The sequence below is a fragment of the Schistocerca nitens genome, chromosome 2 (assembly GCF_023898315.1).
Source record: "Schistocerca nitens isolate TAMUIC-IGC-003100 chromosome 2, iqSchNite1.1, whole genome shotgun sequence".
Lineage (NCBI taxonomy): Eukaryota > Metazoa > Arthropoda > Insecta > Orthoptera > Acrididae > Schistocerca > Schistocerca nitens.
Window position 1 is genome coordinate 1,064,434,071 of NC_064615.1, and position 18,379 is coordinate 1,064,452,449.

The following is an 18,379-nucleotide window of genomic DNA, read 5'->3' on the forward strand; positions in this document are numbered from 1 at the left end:
AATTGCTTCAGCATCTGAGTGCTCCACAACGGCAACATCTTCTCCAGGTGTTTAACCGTATTTGGCTCCAGGGTGACTTCCCTTCTCAATGGAGGGATAGCATTGTGGTTCCCGTCCTTAAGCCTGGTAAGAACCCCCTGTTTGTCATAAACTATCAGCCAATTAGACTGACAAACATTGTTTGCAAGTTACTTGAATGGATGGTAGCCCGTTGGCTCAAATGGGTCCTTGAATCTCGGGATCTGTTGTCCCCTGATCTATTGTCCCCTTACCAGTGTGGCTTCCGAGAGGGACGGTCTCCGATCGATCATTTACTTCACTTGGAATCCGCAGTTCGCCAGGCTTTTTCCCAACGCCACCATTTGGTTGCAGATTTTTTGACCTTCGGAAGGCCTATGACACGGCTTGGCGCCGTCATATCTTACACTACTGCCCATTAAATTTCCTACACGACGAAGATGATGTGCTACAGACGCAAAATTTAACCGACAGGAAGAAGATGCTGTGATGTGCAAATGATTAGCTTTTCAGAGCATTCACACAAGGTTGGCACCATTTTCGACACCTGCAATGTGCTGACATGAAGAAAGTTTCCAACCGATTTCTCATACACAAACAGCAGTTGAATGGCGTTGCCTGGTGAAACGTTGTTGTGATGCCTCGTGTAAGGAGGAGAAATGCATACCATCACATTTCCGACTTTGATAAAGGTCGGATTGTAGCCTATCGCGATTGCGGTTTGTCGTATCGCGACATTGCAGCTCACGTTGGTCGAGATCCAATGACTGTTAGCAGAATATGGAATCAGTGGGTTCAGGAGGGTAATATGGAACGCCTTGCTGGATCCCAGTGGCCTCATATCACTAGCGCCTTGCTGGATCCCAACGGCCTCATATCACTAGCAGTCGAGATGACAGGCATCTTATCCACATTTCTGTAATTGATCGTACAGCCACGTCTCGATCCCTGAGTCAACAGATTGGGACGTTTGCAAGGCAACAACCATCTGCACGAACAGTTCGACGACGTTTGCAGCAGCATGGACTATGAGCTCAGAGACCATGGCTGCAGTTACCCTTGACGCTGCGTCACAGACAGGAGCACCTGCGATGGTGTACTCAATGATGAACCTGGGTGCACGAATGGCAAAACGTCATTTTTTTGGGTGAATCCAGGTTCTGTTTAGAGCTTCATGATGGTCGCATCCGTGTTTGGCGACATCGTGGTGAATGCACATTGGAAGCGTGTATTTGTCATCGCAATACTGGCATATCACCCGGCGTGATGGTATGGGGTGGAATTGGTTACATGTCGCGGTTACCTCTTGTTCGCATTGTCGGCACTTTGAACAGTGGTCATTACATTTCAGATGTGTTATGACCCGTGGCTCTACCCTTCATTCGATCCCTGTGAAACCCTACATTTCAGCAGGATAATGCACGACTGCATGTTGCAGGTTCTGTACGGGCCTTTCTGGATACAGAAACTTTTTGACTGCTGCCCTGGCCAGCACATTCTCCAGATCTCTCACCAATTGAAAATGTCTGGTCATTGGTGGCCGAGCAACTGGCTCATCACAATACGCCAATCACTACTCTTGATGAACTGTGGTATCATGTTGAAGCTGCATGGGCAACTGTATCTGTACACGCCATCCAATCTCTGTTTGACTCAGTGCCCAGTCGTATCAAGGCCATTATTACGGCCAGAGGTGGTTGTTCTGGGTACTGATTTCTCAGGATCTATGCACCCAAATTGCGTGAAAATGTAATCATATGTCAGTTCTAGTACAATATATTTGTCCAACGAATACCCGTTTATCATCTGCATTTCTTCTTGGTGTAGCAGTTTTAATGGCCAGTAGTGTACTTCATGAGTGGGGTCTTCGAGGCCTGATTTTTATCCGCCGGTTCTTGTTCCATTGGTCGTTCAGGATTCGGCTTGGTACGGTTTTTAGTTCTACACGGACCCAGGAGAATGGCATCCCACAGGGTTCTGTCTTGAGTGTCCTTCTTTTCCTCGTAGCCTCTGTTGGTCCTTTGGTCACCCCTTTTCTGTATGTGGATGATTTCTACATTTGGGTTAGTTCCTCTTCGATGGCCTCCGCAGAGCGGCAGCTCCAGGGTGCTATACGGTGTGCCTCTGCGTGGACCCTCTCACATGGATTTCAATTCTCTCCTGTTAAATCGCAGGTGGTCCACTTCTGTTGCCGTACTATGCTCCACCCCAATCCAGAGCTCTATCTCGATGCGCAACGATTACCTGTGGTTCCACAGTTTTGTTTCCTTGGTCTTCTTTTCGACAACAAGCTCACTTGGCTGCCTCATATCAGACTTCTGAAGATAGGATGTTTCCGTAAACTCAATGTCCTTCACTTCCTTGCCCACACTTCCTGGGGTGCAGATCGTTTCACTCTTCTCCGCCTTCATCGGGCTTTAGTGCTGTCTCGCTTGGACTGTGGTTGTCAAGTTTATAGTTCGGCTGCTCCTTCTACACTGCGCCTTGTGGATCCGGTCCACCATCATGGTATCCGTTTGGCCACTGGTGCCTTCCCTACTAGCCCTGTTGATAGTCTCCTGGTTGAGGCTTGGATCCCCCCCACACCTGTTCGGTGGCCCCAGCTTCTGGTTTTTTATGCAATTGCTGTCCATTCCTCTCCCACTCATCCTTCCTATTCTATCCTGTTCCCAGACCAAGGATGTCACCCACGTGATTCCTGCCCTTGGGCGGGTTTACCGGTTTGGCTCCGCCTTGCGTCTCTTCGCTGTGATTTTCAGTTTCCTTCTTTGTCCTGTCTCCCATGTTCCCTTCCCAACACCCTTCCTTGGTTAGTTCCTTGGCCCCGGATTCGGATGGATCTCCACCGAGGTCCGAAAGATTCTGTTCCCCCGATGGTGCTCCATTGTTTTTTCCGCCGCATTTTATGGGAGATTTGGGATGCTGTTGTTTTTCGCACTGATGGCTCTAAATCTGCTGATCATGTGGGATTTGCCTTCACATCCTCTTTTGGCATGGAAAATCATCTCCTGCCAACTGCATGTGTGGTGCTTACTGCAGAATTGATGTGAATTTCCCAGGCCCTTACCTTTATTAAACAGTCCCAACTAACCACGTTTTGTTATGTACGGACTCAATGAGTAGCCTTCAGGCTCTTGACTGGTATTTTTCCCGCCATCTCTTGGTCTCGGCTATCCATGACCATCTCGCTGATCTTCACTGTGCTGCTTGTTCCATTGACTTCTTTTGGGTCCCTGGCCATGTGGGTATCCCAGGTAATGAGCTTGCTGATCGTTTGGCTGGGTGAGCAGTCACTCCCCCCACCCCGACCCTTCCCTGTAACCCCTCCTGCAGCGAATTTACAGCTTCATATCAAATCCCACTTCGCACAATCATGGGCCAACTCCTGGGAGGCTACCTCCCTGTCTAATAAACTTTGTGCGATTAAGGTGACACCTGTCCCATGGCATTCTTCCTTCCGCCTCTCCCGAAAGGGCTCGACCACCCTGTGTTGTCTCCACATCGGCCATAGCAGGCTGACCCATGGTTTTCTTTTGCATAATGAGCCACCCCTACTTTGTGGAGCCTCCCAGTCAGTAGCCCACATTTTGGGGGAATGCCGTCTTCTTTTCGGCTCGTGTACTAAGTACAGACTTCCCTGCTCTCTACCTTTAATATTGGCAGACAATTCCAGGATGGTTGAACTGATTCTCAGTTTTCTTCATGAAAGTGATTTTTATTTTCAGTTGTAAAGTTTTTAACCTCCGTCTGGAGGAGGGGCAGGGCTGTGAGGATTGGGGTGTCTCACACTGTAAGCTGTGTTTGGAGATTCCTGACTCCCCTCCCTGGCCAAGATCCTCTTTTTCTCCCTTTTACTCTGTTTTTATTGCTTTTTAGATTTGGTTAGTCTCCTTTTACACTCTATACAATACGCCCTTTTACACTCTAACGGTTGAACACTTTTGAATAGCCGGTGGTCTTGCCTGTACTGCATCAGAAATGGGATATTTCCTGCCTTGGGGTTGCTCACTTTCTGACTTCCCTCCTTTTGTTTTTACCATTGACAACACAACTACACTTTTACGTTTTTTAGCCTTTTACCTTTTAACATGATGACTCCTCTAAATATACGTCCATCTGAACGGACCACCTTGGAAACAAGGGGCTGATGACCTTGCTGTTTGGTCCCTTCAACCCCAATCAACCAACCAACCTCCCTTCATCTCCTTAATAATTCGCGATGGGAATGGACATTTTCGTATGTATCTCGGTTGCAAGAAATCAGTCTAGTTACTTATCACTGAGCCATCAACTTCAACAACCTGAAAAGGGGTGGGTTTTGCACGCACATCTTTAATTATGGCTGTCCAGTCCTTTGGGAGCTCAGTTTTTGTTTTACGTCTGATCAGGCCCATGTCTTTGTCACTTTTCATGTATGAATGTCTTTTTACTGGAAATGCTGTACAAATTGATTCAAATCACTTTGCATGATGGACAACCGATGAACCTGAAAAGGATGTAGTTTTTGTTTTGACCATCGCATGAATTACAGAAGATTTTCAAATTTTTAACGTCAGGAACCAGAAACGAATTAACATGATGATGCAGGAAAGAAACTACTTCATTTGCAATTTTCTTCCCTATAGTTTCAGGATAAACGTAAAACACAGCATTACTGTCTGAGAGCTGATGTATGTTAAATAGATAGGCCTATGGAGAAAGCTGTCTCTTTAAATAGACAATGTTGGTGCTGATGTTTTGATATGGAGTATTTCGTTGGAAATACATATGTATCGATTCTGTGTTTGTAAACTTTCTACTTCTATATTGAGATTGTCTTTTATGCTAATAGAATGCATCAACTTTACGGCCGTGCAGTTCATATTCAATCTTCTCTCTCTTAATATTACTTTGAACGTCTGATCTTTCCTTTCCATCTGTTGCATGTGTGAGTTGTGCCTCTAGAGCTTTGAAAGTTACAGAAAACTTATCACAAGTACTGCATGTATCATTTTGAGGGAAACCGAATGAATACCTGTCCTTTTTTCCCCCTAAGGTAAGTCTTTCCACTCCCGGGATTGGAATGACTCTTTACCCTCTCCCTTAAAACCCACATCCTTTCATCTTTCCCTCTCCTTCCCTCTTTCCTGACGAAGCAACCATTGTTTGCGAAAGCTTGAATTTTGTGTGTATGTATGTGTTTGTTTGTATATCTATCTACCTGCCAGCGCTTTCGTATGGTAAGTCACATCATCTTTGTTTTTAGATATATATTATATGATAAGTTTCATATGATACAGAACAAGTAGAATGTGCCTCTTGAAACATCTTGAACATCTTCTTGATTGTGAGTTCTTCAAGCAAATACAGTTTCTGTGTTTTATTTATGCTGTAATGACTGGATCGTCCTTTAAATGACTTGATGTGAGCACTAGACTTCTGCATCAGTTAGCAAATCAGTACAATTCTTCTAGCTGTTACAATGCTCTCCTATTTCATGTGACATTGTTCTTTGCTTTTTAGATATTTCAGATTGTCTACCATAGCTCTGCCTTTTCCTAGACTTACCACTGCAGCTTGACTCTGGATATTCCATAACCAGTGGAAACACTGACCTCAGTTGGATTTAGGCTGTTCTGTGTTAGCACAAACCATGGCACGAAATTCAATTCCACCACAACACTAAGTAAAAAAGCTAATGTCAAATCTGCTCCATGTTAGCTGTGACAGTATGTAAGAAAAATCAACAATGACATTACATTTAACAATGTCAACAATGAGATTTCCATAAAAGCAGACAAAAAAATTGATACAGTTCATAAATACGCACCTGCTGGACTTCACCGTTTCTGTCCATGTATTGGATGGACTTGACCCGTTTTCTCCATGTATACCATGATGAAATACGATTTTAACTTGGCTACAACTCTGTGACTGTGCCTATCACATTCATTTAAGTTCACCCAACTGAAAGAACATCTGATGAACTTCATAATGATACCACTAACTCATTTCTGTGTAGTCCTCAAATAATAAAAGTAGAAATCATGCGTAGACACCAGGAGTGGTTTGTACTTCAGTTTTATGGTATGCTGATCGTTTTTTGTTGTCTCCAATTGATCATTCAAGTGTGCAATCACAGACTACCCTTTACTTTATACATTGAGGCCTAAAATGAGTGGTACGGCTTCACCTGGAGTTCAGTTGTTGAAAAGTTTATCTTACACAAAAATTATTCAATTTGGACATTTGCCATGAAGGCTTAGTCCATGAGAATCTTTGGGTTTTGTAGAAAACTCTCCTTTAGGTGTGACAAAGATAGTCAAGTTTTGGAAGAAAAGAGACAAAAATGCCCATTCTTGGATTATACTCTTCATGGACAAATTTTTCCCATACAAGGGACATGAAAACGACAGCAGAAGCCGGGAAGACGCTGGAAACAGTATTTGAAGACTTTGGACTCACACATGAAGTGGGATTACTTAGAACACTAATAATAAGCAAAGGTGGTAGATGACTATCACATTTGGATTATAATGACCATGTTTAAGTTAAATGGAAGTTCTTGGTGAGTGAAGACTGGACAGGAACAACTTTGCTCTTGGTTGGATTACCTGATAATTACCAACCTGTGATTTAGGCACCTGAACTCAAGTGGCACACACATCACTGGAGATCATACAAAGGTTGTTCAAAACGTTTTGCACAGTCATCTCTAATTTTTTTATTTCTTGCAGGAGGAGAATGAAATTTTTTGTTATCATACTTGGAAAATTTAGCTATAAGTTGGTATATAAAAGTATTTTCTTTTATTTACAGGTGAGCCATAATGGATCGTGAAGTAGATGTCAGGTTGCGATAAGGGTCGGTGATGGAGTTCCTCTTCAAGACCGGTGATGACTCTGCCACATCGATTCACAGGTAGTTGCTCCCTGTTTATGTGGAGGACACAGTGGATCGCAGCAGTATCCAGGACAATCCACGATGTGGTAGACCAGCGACGGCAGTGAGAGATATAAATAAGGATACCGTTGGTCAAATCATCCAAAAGAACAGATGTGTGACGACACAACAGCTTGCTGAAATGACTCGTTTGTCATTGGGTAGTGTGGTATCACTGGTACAGTCACTAGGTTGCAGAAAAACTGTACACATTGGGTGCCTCCTTATTCACATCACTCACTGCCGTCGATGCATTGTGGATTGTCCAGTAGAGAGAAATCACCTTAAACTCCTTGCAACCACTGCTGGATACTGCTGCGATCCATTGTGTCCTCCTCAAAAACAGGGAGCAAGGTCCTGTGAATCGATGTGTCAGAGTCATCACCGGTCTTGAAGAGGAACTCCGTCACCGACCGTTGTCGCAACCAGACATCTACTGCATGGTCCATGATGGCTCGCCTGTAAATAAAAGAAAATACAGTTATATACCAACTTATAACTAAATGTTCCAAGTATGTTCACAAAAAATTTCATTATACTCCTGCAAAAAATAAAAAAAATAGAGATGACTGTGCAAAACTTTTTGAATGCCCTTTGTACTAAAGTAAAACTACTTGAAATGCAAATGAAAATAAAAGAGTCAGTTTTATATCTAAATAAATACATAAAGTCGTACTAAGCCCATTGTTATATGCTACAAATGCAACAGACCGAATGATGTTGCTGAATATTGTTCTAGTAAGTGCTAACCAGGAGAAAATTTGTCAAAAAATAATGAAAAGGAAATGTAACTAGAAAACAGTCAGGACACAAGAAGCTTTTCTCACAGCAGATTCTAAACAGCATCATGAAAGGGAGATATGGTATTTGGATTCTTGTGCCTTGACTCTCGTCACCAGTGGTAGGGAGAAGCTTCATAATGCCAAGCCAAGTAATAGTTCAGTTGTCAGCTTGGAAGATGATAGTTTAGTGGTAAAATTCCTGGAAGTGTTAAGCTGACCTTTCTTGTTGTTGTTGTTGTGGTCTTCAGTCCTGAGACTGGTTTGATGCAGCTCTCCATGCTACTCTATCCTGTGCAAGCTTCTTCATCTCCCAGTACCTACTGCAACCTACATCCTTCTGAATCTGCTTAGTGTATGCATCTCTTGGTCTCCCTCTACGATTTTTACCCTCCACGCTGCCCTCCAATACTAAATTGGTGATCCCTTGATGCCTCAGAACATGTCCTACCAACCGATCCCTTCTTCTGGTCAAGTTGTGCCACAAACTCCTCTTCTCCCCAATCCTATTCAGTACCTCCTCATTAGTTATGTGATCTACCCATCTAATCTTCAGCATTCTTCTGTAGCACCACATTTCGAAAGCTTCTATTCTCTTCTTGTCCAAACTATTTATCGTCCATGTTTCACTTCCATACATGGCTACACTCCATACAAATACTTTCAGAAACGACTTCCTGACACTTAAATCTATACTCGATGTTAACAAATTTCTCTTCTTCAGAAACGCTTTCCTTGCCATTGCCAGTCTACATTTTATATCCTCTCTACTTCGACCATCATCAGTTATTTTGCTCCCCAAATAGCAAAACTCCTTTACTACTTTAAGTGTCTCATTTCCTAATCTAATACCTTCAACATCACCCGACTTAATTCGACTACATTCCATTATCCTCGTTTTGCTTTTGTTGATGTTCATCTTATACCCTCCTTTCAAGACACTGTCCATTCCGTTCAACTGCTCTTCCAAGTCCTTTGCTGTCTCTGACAGAATTACAATGTCATCGGCGAACCTCAAAGTTTTTATTTCTTCTCCATGGATTTTAATACCTACTCCGAATTTTTCTTTTGTTTCCTTTACTGCTTGCTCAATATACAGATTGAATAACATCGGGGAGAGGCTACAACCCTGTCTTACTCCCTTCCCAACCACTGCTTCCCTTTCATGCCCCTCGACTCTTATAACTGCCATCTGGTTTCTGTACAAATTGTAAATAGCCTTTCGCTCCCTGTATTTTACCCCTGCCACCTTTAGAATTTGAAAGAGAGTATTCCAGTCAACATTGTCAAAAGCTTTCTCTAAGTCTACAAATGCTAGAAACGTAGGTTTGCCTTTCCTTAATCTTTCTTCTAAGATAAGTCGTAAGGTCAGTATTGCCTCACGTGTTCCTTTCTTACTGGTGATAAAATAGTAGAAGTGTCTGACATTATTCGTATTACAAATTCAGTTGTAAACGTGGTCCTAGTTAGTAAAATTATAAGCGAAGGGCATAAAGTCACACAAAAGATGAATTCATCTGTGATGGAGAAGGAGATCTAATTATCAAGGTAGCACCTGAAAATGGCATCTGTCATTTGAAAACAAGTGAAATGAAACAATGCTACTACACAAAAAGTATTGGATAGTGGAAAGGCTAGGACATAATGATCACAAAAGTATGCTGATGTTGACAAATGTTTCAGTGGGACTAAAGGTGGATGTTGTGGTTGAGGATCTCTGTGAGTTCTAATTCTTGGAAAACAGTCATCTCTTCTGTACAAATTAGTAAAAAGTATTCAAAAAATATCTTGGACTTGGCACATTCTGATTTGTGTGGGTCAGAGGAGTCAGCATATATTGTTGGAATCATTATTTTCTCATATTTATTGATGATTTTTCAAGATACGAGTATGTCTGTTTCTTGAAGAAAAAGTCTGAGATTGCACAGACATTTCAAAGCTTTAAAGTCGTGGTGGAAAAGCAGATGGCAGAAATATCAAGAAGTTGCAATCTGAGAGTAGAAAGGAAGATATCAAAATGATGAACTAAAATGATTTCTGACTTGGAAGGTTTCAACCACTGGATTGCATTATAATATAGTTCACAACAAAGTGGTGTTGCTTTGCTGAGAGAGTTAGTTGAACATTGGTTGCAAAGCCTGTACTGTGATGTACAGTGTCAACTTGCCAAAGGAGTATTGCACTGAAGTTCTATCTACAGCAACATACTTATCAATTCATTCCCCATTCACCACATGTGAAAATAATACCTCACAGGAATTCTATCACACTTGAGGATTTTTGGCATCATGTAATGATCCACACTCCGAAACTCCATTGCAAGAAGTGGGATAAGAAATTGCAGAAATTGACATACATCGGTTACTGCCTGGCAATTGTCAGCAGGGGCATAAATTTCCTGGAGGATGAGGATTTTTCCGAGCTAAAAAATAGAAGAATCTAAGATCACCAATGTCTTGGCATTGAGTCAAGAAGCAGTTTTTTCATGTCATCAGTATGTCACACACTGAAGAAGAAATTAAACCAGTAGAAGTTATAATGAACCCTTGTATGGTTTTGAAAGTGATCCATTAGAAACTGAAGTTCAAGATAAGGAGCGTGAGAATAAAAAAATGGATCCTGTAGTGCAACAAGGGGTTACATTTTGGAGGTCAAGCAGAAATGTGAAATCCAAGGAATGCCCTGACCTTTTTATTTATTGCTTGCAAGAAGACTTAAAAATGATGACATTGATGTCAAATAAGCCTTGAAAGGGCTAAGTAAGGAAGAATAAAAAAAAGCAATGAAGGAAGATTTCATATCTCTTGTTCGTAGTGACACATTCGAAGAGGTAGAGCTACCTACAGCTCACAAAGCTTTCATTTTAAAAGGATGTTAAGAATAAAACCTCAGACTGGCAGAATACCAGAAACATTTGAGGCACTCCTAGTTTCAAAAGAGTGCTGTTAAGTTGAAGATCAGGAAACCTTCACATTGGTGATAGAGCTTGCCTCCATTAGATATCGCTTATCTATGGCAGCTTGAGAGATTCACCTCTTATATCTTTGGAGACCTAAATTAAGAATCTTACATCATTCCACCAGAAAGAGTTGCAGCTCTTCCAAAGAAATGAAGGCTTGAAGAAAACTGTTTATGGGCTTACACTGGCTGGTAGAAATTGGAATAAAAAATTGATTATAAGTTAAGAAAACTGAAATTAAACAAATCAAAAACTGATCCCATATATCTATTTTCATAGAGATGGTACCAAACCAGTTAGAATAGCTTTATATGTTGATGATACACTGTTATTCTCAAATGACAAATGTTTTGAATCACATCAGCAATTATTTGAAGAGGTTTCTTGAGATATAAGACTTAGGAAGAGTCTGCCATTGCTTAGGTACGGGAATTACATAATATTTCAAGGAAAAATATTGATCTCCCAGGAATCCTGTGCAAGAAAAGTTCTTGAGAAATTGGAATAAGTGAAGCCAACCCACTCTCAACACCACTCGAATTTAGTTTGAGGCAGTCAAGTCAACTAACATCAGTGTATGTTATCAGGAGGCAATAGGAAGTCTTCTATATCTATCCCAAATATATGGGTCAGACGAGTTCTGCTGTCAGTCTCCTTCACAGATATAGTCACTGTTTAACAAGGTCAATTTGATGTTAGTAAAAAGAGTGTTTAGGTATATAAAGGGAATCGTGGTCCTTACGCTAGAATTTTCTTGAGATACCCAAAGAGAAATAGTGGCCTTCAGTGATCCAGATTGGCAAAATAAAATCAATGGCTGATACTCTGTAACTGGGTCCTGCAGTAAAATGCAAAATTCTTTAATTTTGCGCTTGTAATAGATAATATATGTCATTAGTACAACAACATTATTAGTGGGTAGATCATGTAACTAATGAGGAGGTACTGAATAGGATTGGGGAGAAGAGAAGTTTGTGGCACAACTTGACTAGAAGAAGGGATCGGTTGGTAGGACATGTTTTGAGGCATCAAGGGATCACAAATTTAGCATTGGAGGGCAGCGTGGAGGGTAAAAATCGTAGAGGGAGACCAAGAGATGAATACACTAAGCAGATTCAGAAGGATGTAGGTTGCAGTAGGTACTGGGAGATGAAGAAGCTTGCACAGGATAGAGTAGCATGGAGAGCTGCATCAAACCAGTCTCAGGACTGAAGACCACAACAACAACAGTACTTATATCCTGACCTGCGAGATATATGCACTTGGCTGCATCATTCTGTATTTCATGAATAAATAAACCAGACATGTTACATGGTGTCAGAAGTTAAAACAGTGTTATGAATATGATCTCCTCAACAGCACCAATACAAATACAGAAACTGAAATTCTGACATACAGTAGCCCCTGTGGTGCGATTACATCTGCCGAAACCATTGATGGTGAATACAGAAAACAAGATGAGTGTGTGGAAACTGTGGAAGCAACAATTCAAGTTCTATGTCACGGTGACGTAAAAAATATGCAGCTAGCAGTATTTTATGTCCGTAATACTAGTGATGCCTTGGTTATATATAATACTTCTGAATTTTGTGCCAGCCAAGAGCAAAATCTGCAAACAGTACTGTAAAAGTTCGATGATTACTTTATCTGAAAAGTAAACATAACATTTGTAAGGTATGTATTCAATTCCTTACAACAAAAGGCTGGCGAAGCATTTGACATGTTACAGTACCACCAATAATAAAAGTAAACCTTATGAATATGGTAACTTATTGAGTACAATTTAATGAGACAAAATTGTCATAGGTATACACAGTAAAAAAAATGGAAAAAAGATTGTTGACCCTGAAAAACCTCACAGTAGCTAAAGTTATTGATATTTGTAAAACATGTGAATTTGCCTCAAAGCAGATGACTATTATTAGCTCAGAAATGGGACATGTTGACGTAATAACAAATACTAATTCCTGAAATGGCAGGAAACAATATAATGTAAAAATAAATATAATAAAATACGGTACAACGTGGTGTGGTGGTAGTCATCCTGTTAAGAAACGTCTAGCTTTTAAAACCAAATGTCATAACTGTCATAAAATGGACCACTTTTGTAAACAAATGCACTTTCTATCAATCTCATTTTTTAGATGTTTGCTGCATTTTTTACTTTGAGGCTTCTTATGCATTCAAACATGCTTTGCTATCTCTCTTGGTAATCCTTTCGATCTTCAAGTAGCTGTTCAAGGAAACATTTATTTGATTCTCGTATAGCTTTATTTAATTCCTTCTTTAGGGCTTCCATTCTTATTTCAGCTTGTTGTGAGATTTTGTGTTTATTATCAGAATCTCTGTGTAATTGGTTGAAGTGTTTCAGAGCAGTAGTAACATTCCTGCCCTCAGTTTAAAAATCAACTATTAAGGCCTTGTACAAACATTGTTAGATTACTAGGATGAAATAACTCTAGAATTATTGGTTAAACAACAAGATTAATGATGACACTAGTTAATTCATTGTTTCTTCCGAATTACAGGCATTGTATACAAGCTGCTTGATGATTGACAGTGTTCTATTCTGCTGTCAGTTCCATGAAGGCTACTTCTGTTGTAAACTAGGTCCAAATAATTATGTCTGTTACATTCTGCTGTCAGTTCCAGGAAGGCCACCTCGTTTCCAAACTAGGTCCAAATAATTATGTCTGTAAAGGGTCTTAGATGCATTAGTTATTGAAAATATGTCTCATTTTGTTGTAAGCAACAACTCAGTAATGGATGAAATACAGTTTACATTACTCTTTGCTGTAGTTTATAGTTATGACTTGATTCCAGTCCATTTAGTGGCAGGCTTCAGTTGCTGCAAGTAATTATTTTCATATTTGTATTTAATATATTTTGATGTATGTAGAGTTCAGAATGGCGAAAGTATTTTTCAATATCCATGATACTTTCTTTTTGTTGCTAATGTTGGTGATGAACACTAAGTTTGTTTACTTTAGGAATAAAATGCAACATAGCCAAGAGAATTCAGTGGGATCTATAACTTCACCTGTTCTGTCACATGGTACACTTGAAAGGTAATAACACTAACACTTTAATTTATACATTAAAACTTGTTCAGAAGGGAATCTCAAGGGACTAAAATAATTTTCCAAATTGGACAAGTTTCCATATTCCACAAAATGCACTAGGCTACATAAAATTTGTCAAATATCGTGTGCACAAAGTATAAATGTGTAATTATGCACACAGTTATGTATTGTTACTCCTGTACAGTAGATTTTCACTTAATATATATTGTACAATAGAACACTATCGACTATTACACTAATTGATACGTAATACAGCATGTCTGTCTTTTAACTGTAACTTTACGTTTGTGTATTGTTGTACATACATATCATTTCTATGTTAATACATTTCACTTCTTTCGTTACATATCAAGGAGGGAAACCTGTTTGAATTCCTATTCAAAATTGTTCCTTTTTTCCTATGCAGTTTTTTGCACTAAACAATATTTCCAAGAGCCTGGGAGAACTTGTGTGTACTGCAAATTGCATAGCATTTTGCTTGTGCTCTTCTTCTTTTGTTTCCTCCTCATCATCTTCTGTGTTGTGGATTTCTGTTAGATCTGTTTTCGAAGTTAATGTGGAGTGAACCGATCGAAAGTCATTACATCAAATGTAGTCATCTGGACTACATGAAATATTTTGCATATGAATGAATTCAACAATTGTTGCCACATTTCCTTCAGCTTTGATGAGTACAGAAGCATCTTGTTCTTCACCTCCAAACCCCCCTTTGTTGAAGTTCTTGATGACAGTTTCAGGCTTTATTTCCCTTACTTACAAGATAATCCTATTTACTGCATACTGACAGAAACTGATGACGCAAGAACAAATGCACTTTCAGCTTCTCATCACTAAGAAAAAGAGATTGCATCAATAATTGCCTAAATGGAAATTGAATGTGTAGTAAGCTCCTCGTCCAGGGGTCGTGTGAAGCTGGTTGAACCTGGTAGGAACCACGCCACTTTCACGTTTGGTAACTTGATTGCCTAGGAAATGGAGAACTTGGCGATTTCCTTTCTTCATTTTACATTCGAAAGAGCCTGGCCAATTTTCCTTAAGACTATTCACCATGTAAGCCTTTTTTCTTTTTGTCATGTGACTGGAAGCTTACTGACACCTTACCAGTCACCAGTGGCTTCTCCATTTACATATTGTGTTGTAGTAACTCTTTTTTTGTACTTTTTTCCCTTGATGCACTTTTTAGCTCAGATTGCTAGTGATTTTTAAGGGGGTGCACGATAAACAGATGTGTTTCATTGAAATAGGGTCATAATTCTCAATTAGGTTGTGCAGTATTGTCTTCCATTCTGTTACTGTACATTCCTGCACATCCATAACTTCCCCATGCACTTAGTTCCACATGACATGGTGTCTAGCTTTGAAACTGGCCAGCCATCTTATGGATGCCTTAAATTCGTTATTGTCAAGCTCTTTTGCAACTTTCAAAGCCTCACTTTGGTATGTCAGTTAAGACAAAGGTAAGTTCCTTGGTCACACACTTACAAACCATTCCCACTCTTCCCTGTTAATTTCCTCGTTTTCCTCGTCCTCACCTTTCTTTTCATTTGGCTGTTCCCTTGCATCCATCCATCCCATATCTTATCCCCATTACTTTTGTTTTACTGCATTTGAAATGCAAACATTATTTTGCACACAGGGAGTTTATCTTTTTGGCTTGCCTCTCAATTACTTTTATCTTTTTGTAAAGTGTTTGCGACACATACTTTTTGTTTCACACAGTATTGCCACTTACATTGCTACAAGTCAGCTGAAACTGGCAGGAAATAATGCAGGTAATCCATTTTTTTTTTTTTTTTAGAATGCTTGGAACTTGTCGATGGGGGGGTAAAACCATTGCGTAACGGATCAACAATGTCGAGGGGGGGGGGGTAAAACCATTGCGTAACGGATCAACAATATCGAGGGGGGGGGGGTAAAACCATTGCGTAACGGATCAACAATCACCTCTTTCACCGATCACCTCTTTCATGTAACGGCATTTTGGGCTGTACAAAAGTAACGTCCTTCTATAGACATGAATAATGTGGTCTATTGTAATTGACTAATACTGCATAAGATCTTTTTCCAGATTATACAACCTTCCGACAGGCTTGTATATGTGTCAGACACGAAGCAACATTGTTCATTACATTTTCTTGGAAAGCGGGAGGGAGGGAAATTCCCCTTTGTTCTAGCCTCCTCCTTCAATCCCACCTTACTTCAGTCCTGGCCGCTGCCCACAACAGTAAACAGCAAGCTAGTAATGTGTGTTTCATATCTGAGTAATACATGCGACCCCCGTGTAAGCTTTTAACTTTTCATTTCCCATTATTTATTGTTAAATGTTTAATGCTTATTAGGAATTTAAAGTAGTGTACATGGTGAATTTACATGTGTCTCGAATCGACAATGCAAGTAAACTAAATTATATGTGTCAGATATGCGCGACCTTCAGTGCTTGCATCATGTTATTTATTCAGTTTTGTTACATATTTATTTCTTAGGTACTATGGGGAACAAAGAGATGTATAATTTAAACAATCCTTTGGATGTTGAAGCTGTGATAAATGCAATTCTGCATGATACCGATGATGAGGATGATCAGGACAACAGTTTTATAGAGGACAGTGACACTGATGAAGAAGAGCACGTATCGGAAAGAGATGGAGATTCTGATATGGAACTTGGTGCTCAGCCCAGCTCTGAAGACAACAAAGATGAGAGCACCAAATTGACATGTCAAGCTGTTCAAAGGAAAAATAAAAAAATAAGTGAGGTTTGGTCATGGCAAAAAAGGCCAAGGAACAGGCAAAGACAAGGTAAACAAAATATTTTACTTCATCTGCACGGAGTAATTGGAACTGCAAAAAACATGACTAATATTCTAGATTCATGGAAATGCGTCATCTCTGACACAATGATGGAGTGTATTGTAGAAAATACAAATTTATTCTTACAATACAAGATAACTATTCTCGTCCAAGGGACGCTCAACAGACAGACACAGTGGAAATGAGAGCCTCATTAGGGCTGCTTTATCTCGCTGGGATGTACCACGTGAATCGTCTGAATCTCGACGACTTATGGTGGATGGATGAGTTCGTAACTGTCATGAGTACAAAAGGATTTCTGTTTTTAATGTGATCTATTCGTTTTGATGATGTGGAAACAAAGGAGACCGAAGAAAAACTGGCTGCCTAGCTCATTTTAGAATTATTTTGAAGAATCCGTTGTGAACTGTCACAAATTCTATTCACTTGGTGAAAATGTCACAATCGATGAAAAACTCGAGGCTTTTCGAGGTTGGTGCATTTTCATATGATATTTGTCAAAAAACCAAGCAAATATGGCATAAAAACGTATGCTATTCTTGACTCTCAGCTGTATTATACATATGATATGGAAATGTACACTGGAACTCAACCAGAAGGTCCATTTATTGTGAGCAATAAACAATCTTATGTGAAAAGGTTAGCAGCACCCATTTTCTAAAGTGGGAGAAATACAACAGCCGACAATTGGTTTACAATTTCAACTTGGTAAAGAAATTGGCATAAAAAAAAATTTCATACATTGGCACATTACATAAAAATAAGCCTCTGATACCTCCAGAATTCAGAGCGACCAGAAAGCGAGAGCCCTACTCCAGTCTGTTTGGTTTTTGCAAAGAGGCAACACTTGTTTCATATGTTCCAAAAAAGTACAAGAATGTTTTGTTGATATCCAGCCTTCACAATGATGGAAAAATCGATGAAGGAACAGATGATCTCAAGAAACCAAAAATTGTAACTTTTTACAATCACACAAAAAGGAGGCTTTGATACTGTCGACAAACTTTGTCGGTCTTTCAGTATTGCTAAAAACACGAAGCGATGGCCTCTGGTGGTGTTTTTTTCGATGATCAATGTTGCTGCCATAAATTCATTTATAATCTGGAAAGGGAACACCAGCAATAATCTCACGAGAAGAAAATATCTCAGATATCTTTTGAATGGACTTGTGCATGAACATGTAAGAAGGAGAAGTACACAAGTAACTGGAGACCTCCGTACAAAAGTTTTAAATGTGTCGCAAACAGAAGATGAACACCGACAGCAACAAAGAAGAGGTGAAGATCTATCTCAGGAGCCTCTGAAGAAAAGATGTAGGCCATGTTTAGTTAGTAAGAAAACGAGAATCACCCGTTTCAAATGTGAAGTATGCGGACAGTTTATTTGTTTACAACATTCAAGAAATGTTTGCAATGATTGTATTTCAGCTTCTAAATAATAACCTGTTTCAAATGTGAGATATATAGATGGTATATTTTACAACATCCAAGAAATGTTTCCAATTATTGTATTTCAACTTCTAAATAACTTTAGTATATTGAGAAACCAAAATTTCAAGCATAATCCTGTATATAAATTTGACATTTGTACAAAGAAAGTAAGTGTCAGTACCTTGACAAGCTGTGGGAAGAAAATGTGTTTTGAAACATAAGTTTATTTTTAAATAATTTTTTTTACCTTGCTTTTGTTTTTGTAACCCATGAATAATACCTAATATTGCTTTTATGATAAAAATTTAGTGTTTAAAAATACATAAAATTTATTAACAACAAGTGGTATCTGCGAGATACGTGCGACCTCCCTTGTCCG

The 18,379-nt window shown here is 39.7% G+C and overlaps 1 protein-coding gene across 1 annotated transcript in view; it reads left to right on the forward strand.

The window, feature by feature from the left end:
- The window catches only part of LOC126235542 (uncharacterized), an 86,985-nt gene that overhangs the window by 19,926 nt on the left and 48,680 nt on the right, over window positions 1-18,379 (forward strand). The window contains exon 4 of the mRNA XM_049944259.1: window positions 13,668-13,745. Coding sequence (XP_049800216.1) covers window positions 13,668-13,745 — 78 coding nt within the window. The remainder of the gene's footprint in view (window positions 1-13,667; window positions 13,746-18,379) is intronic.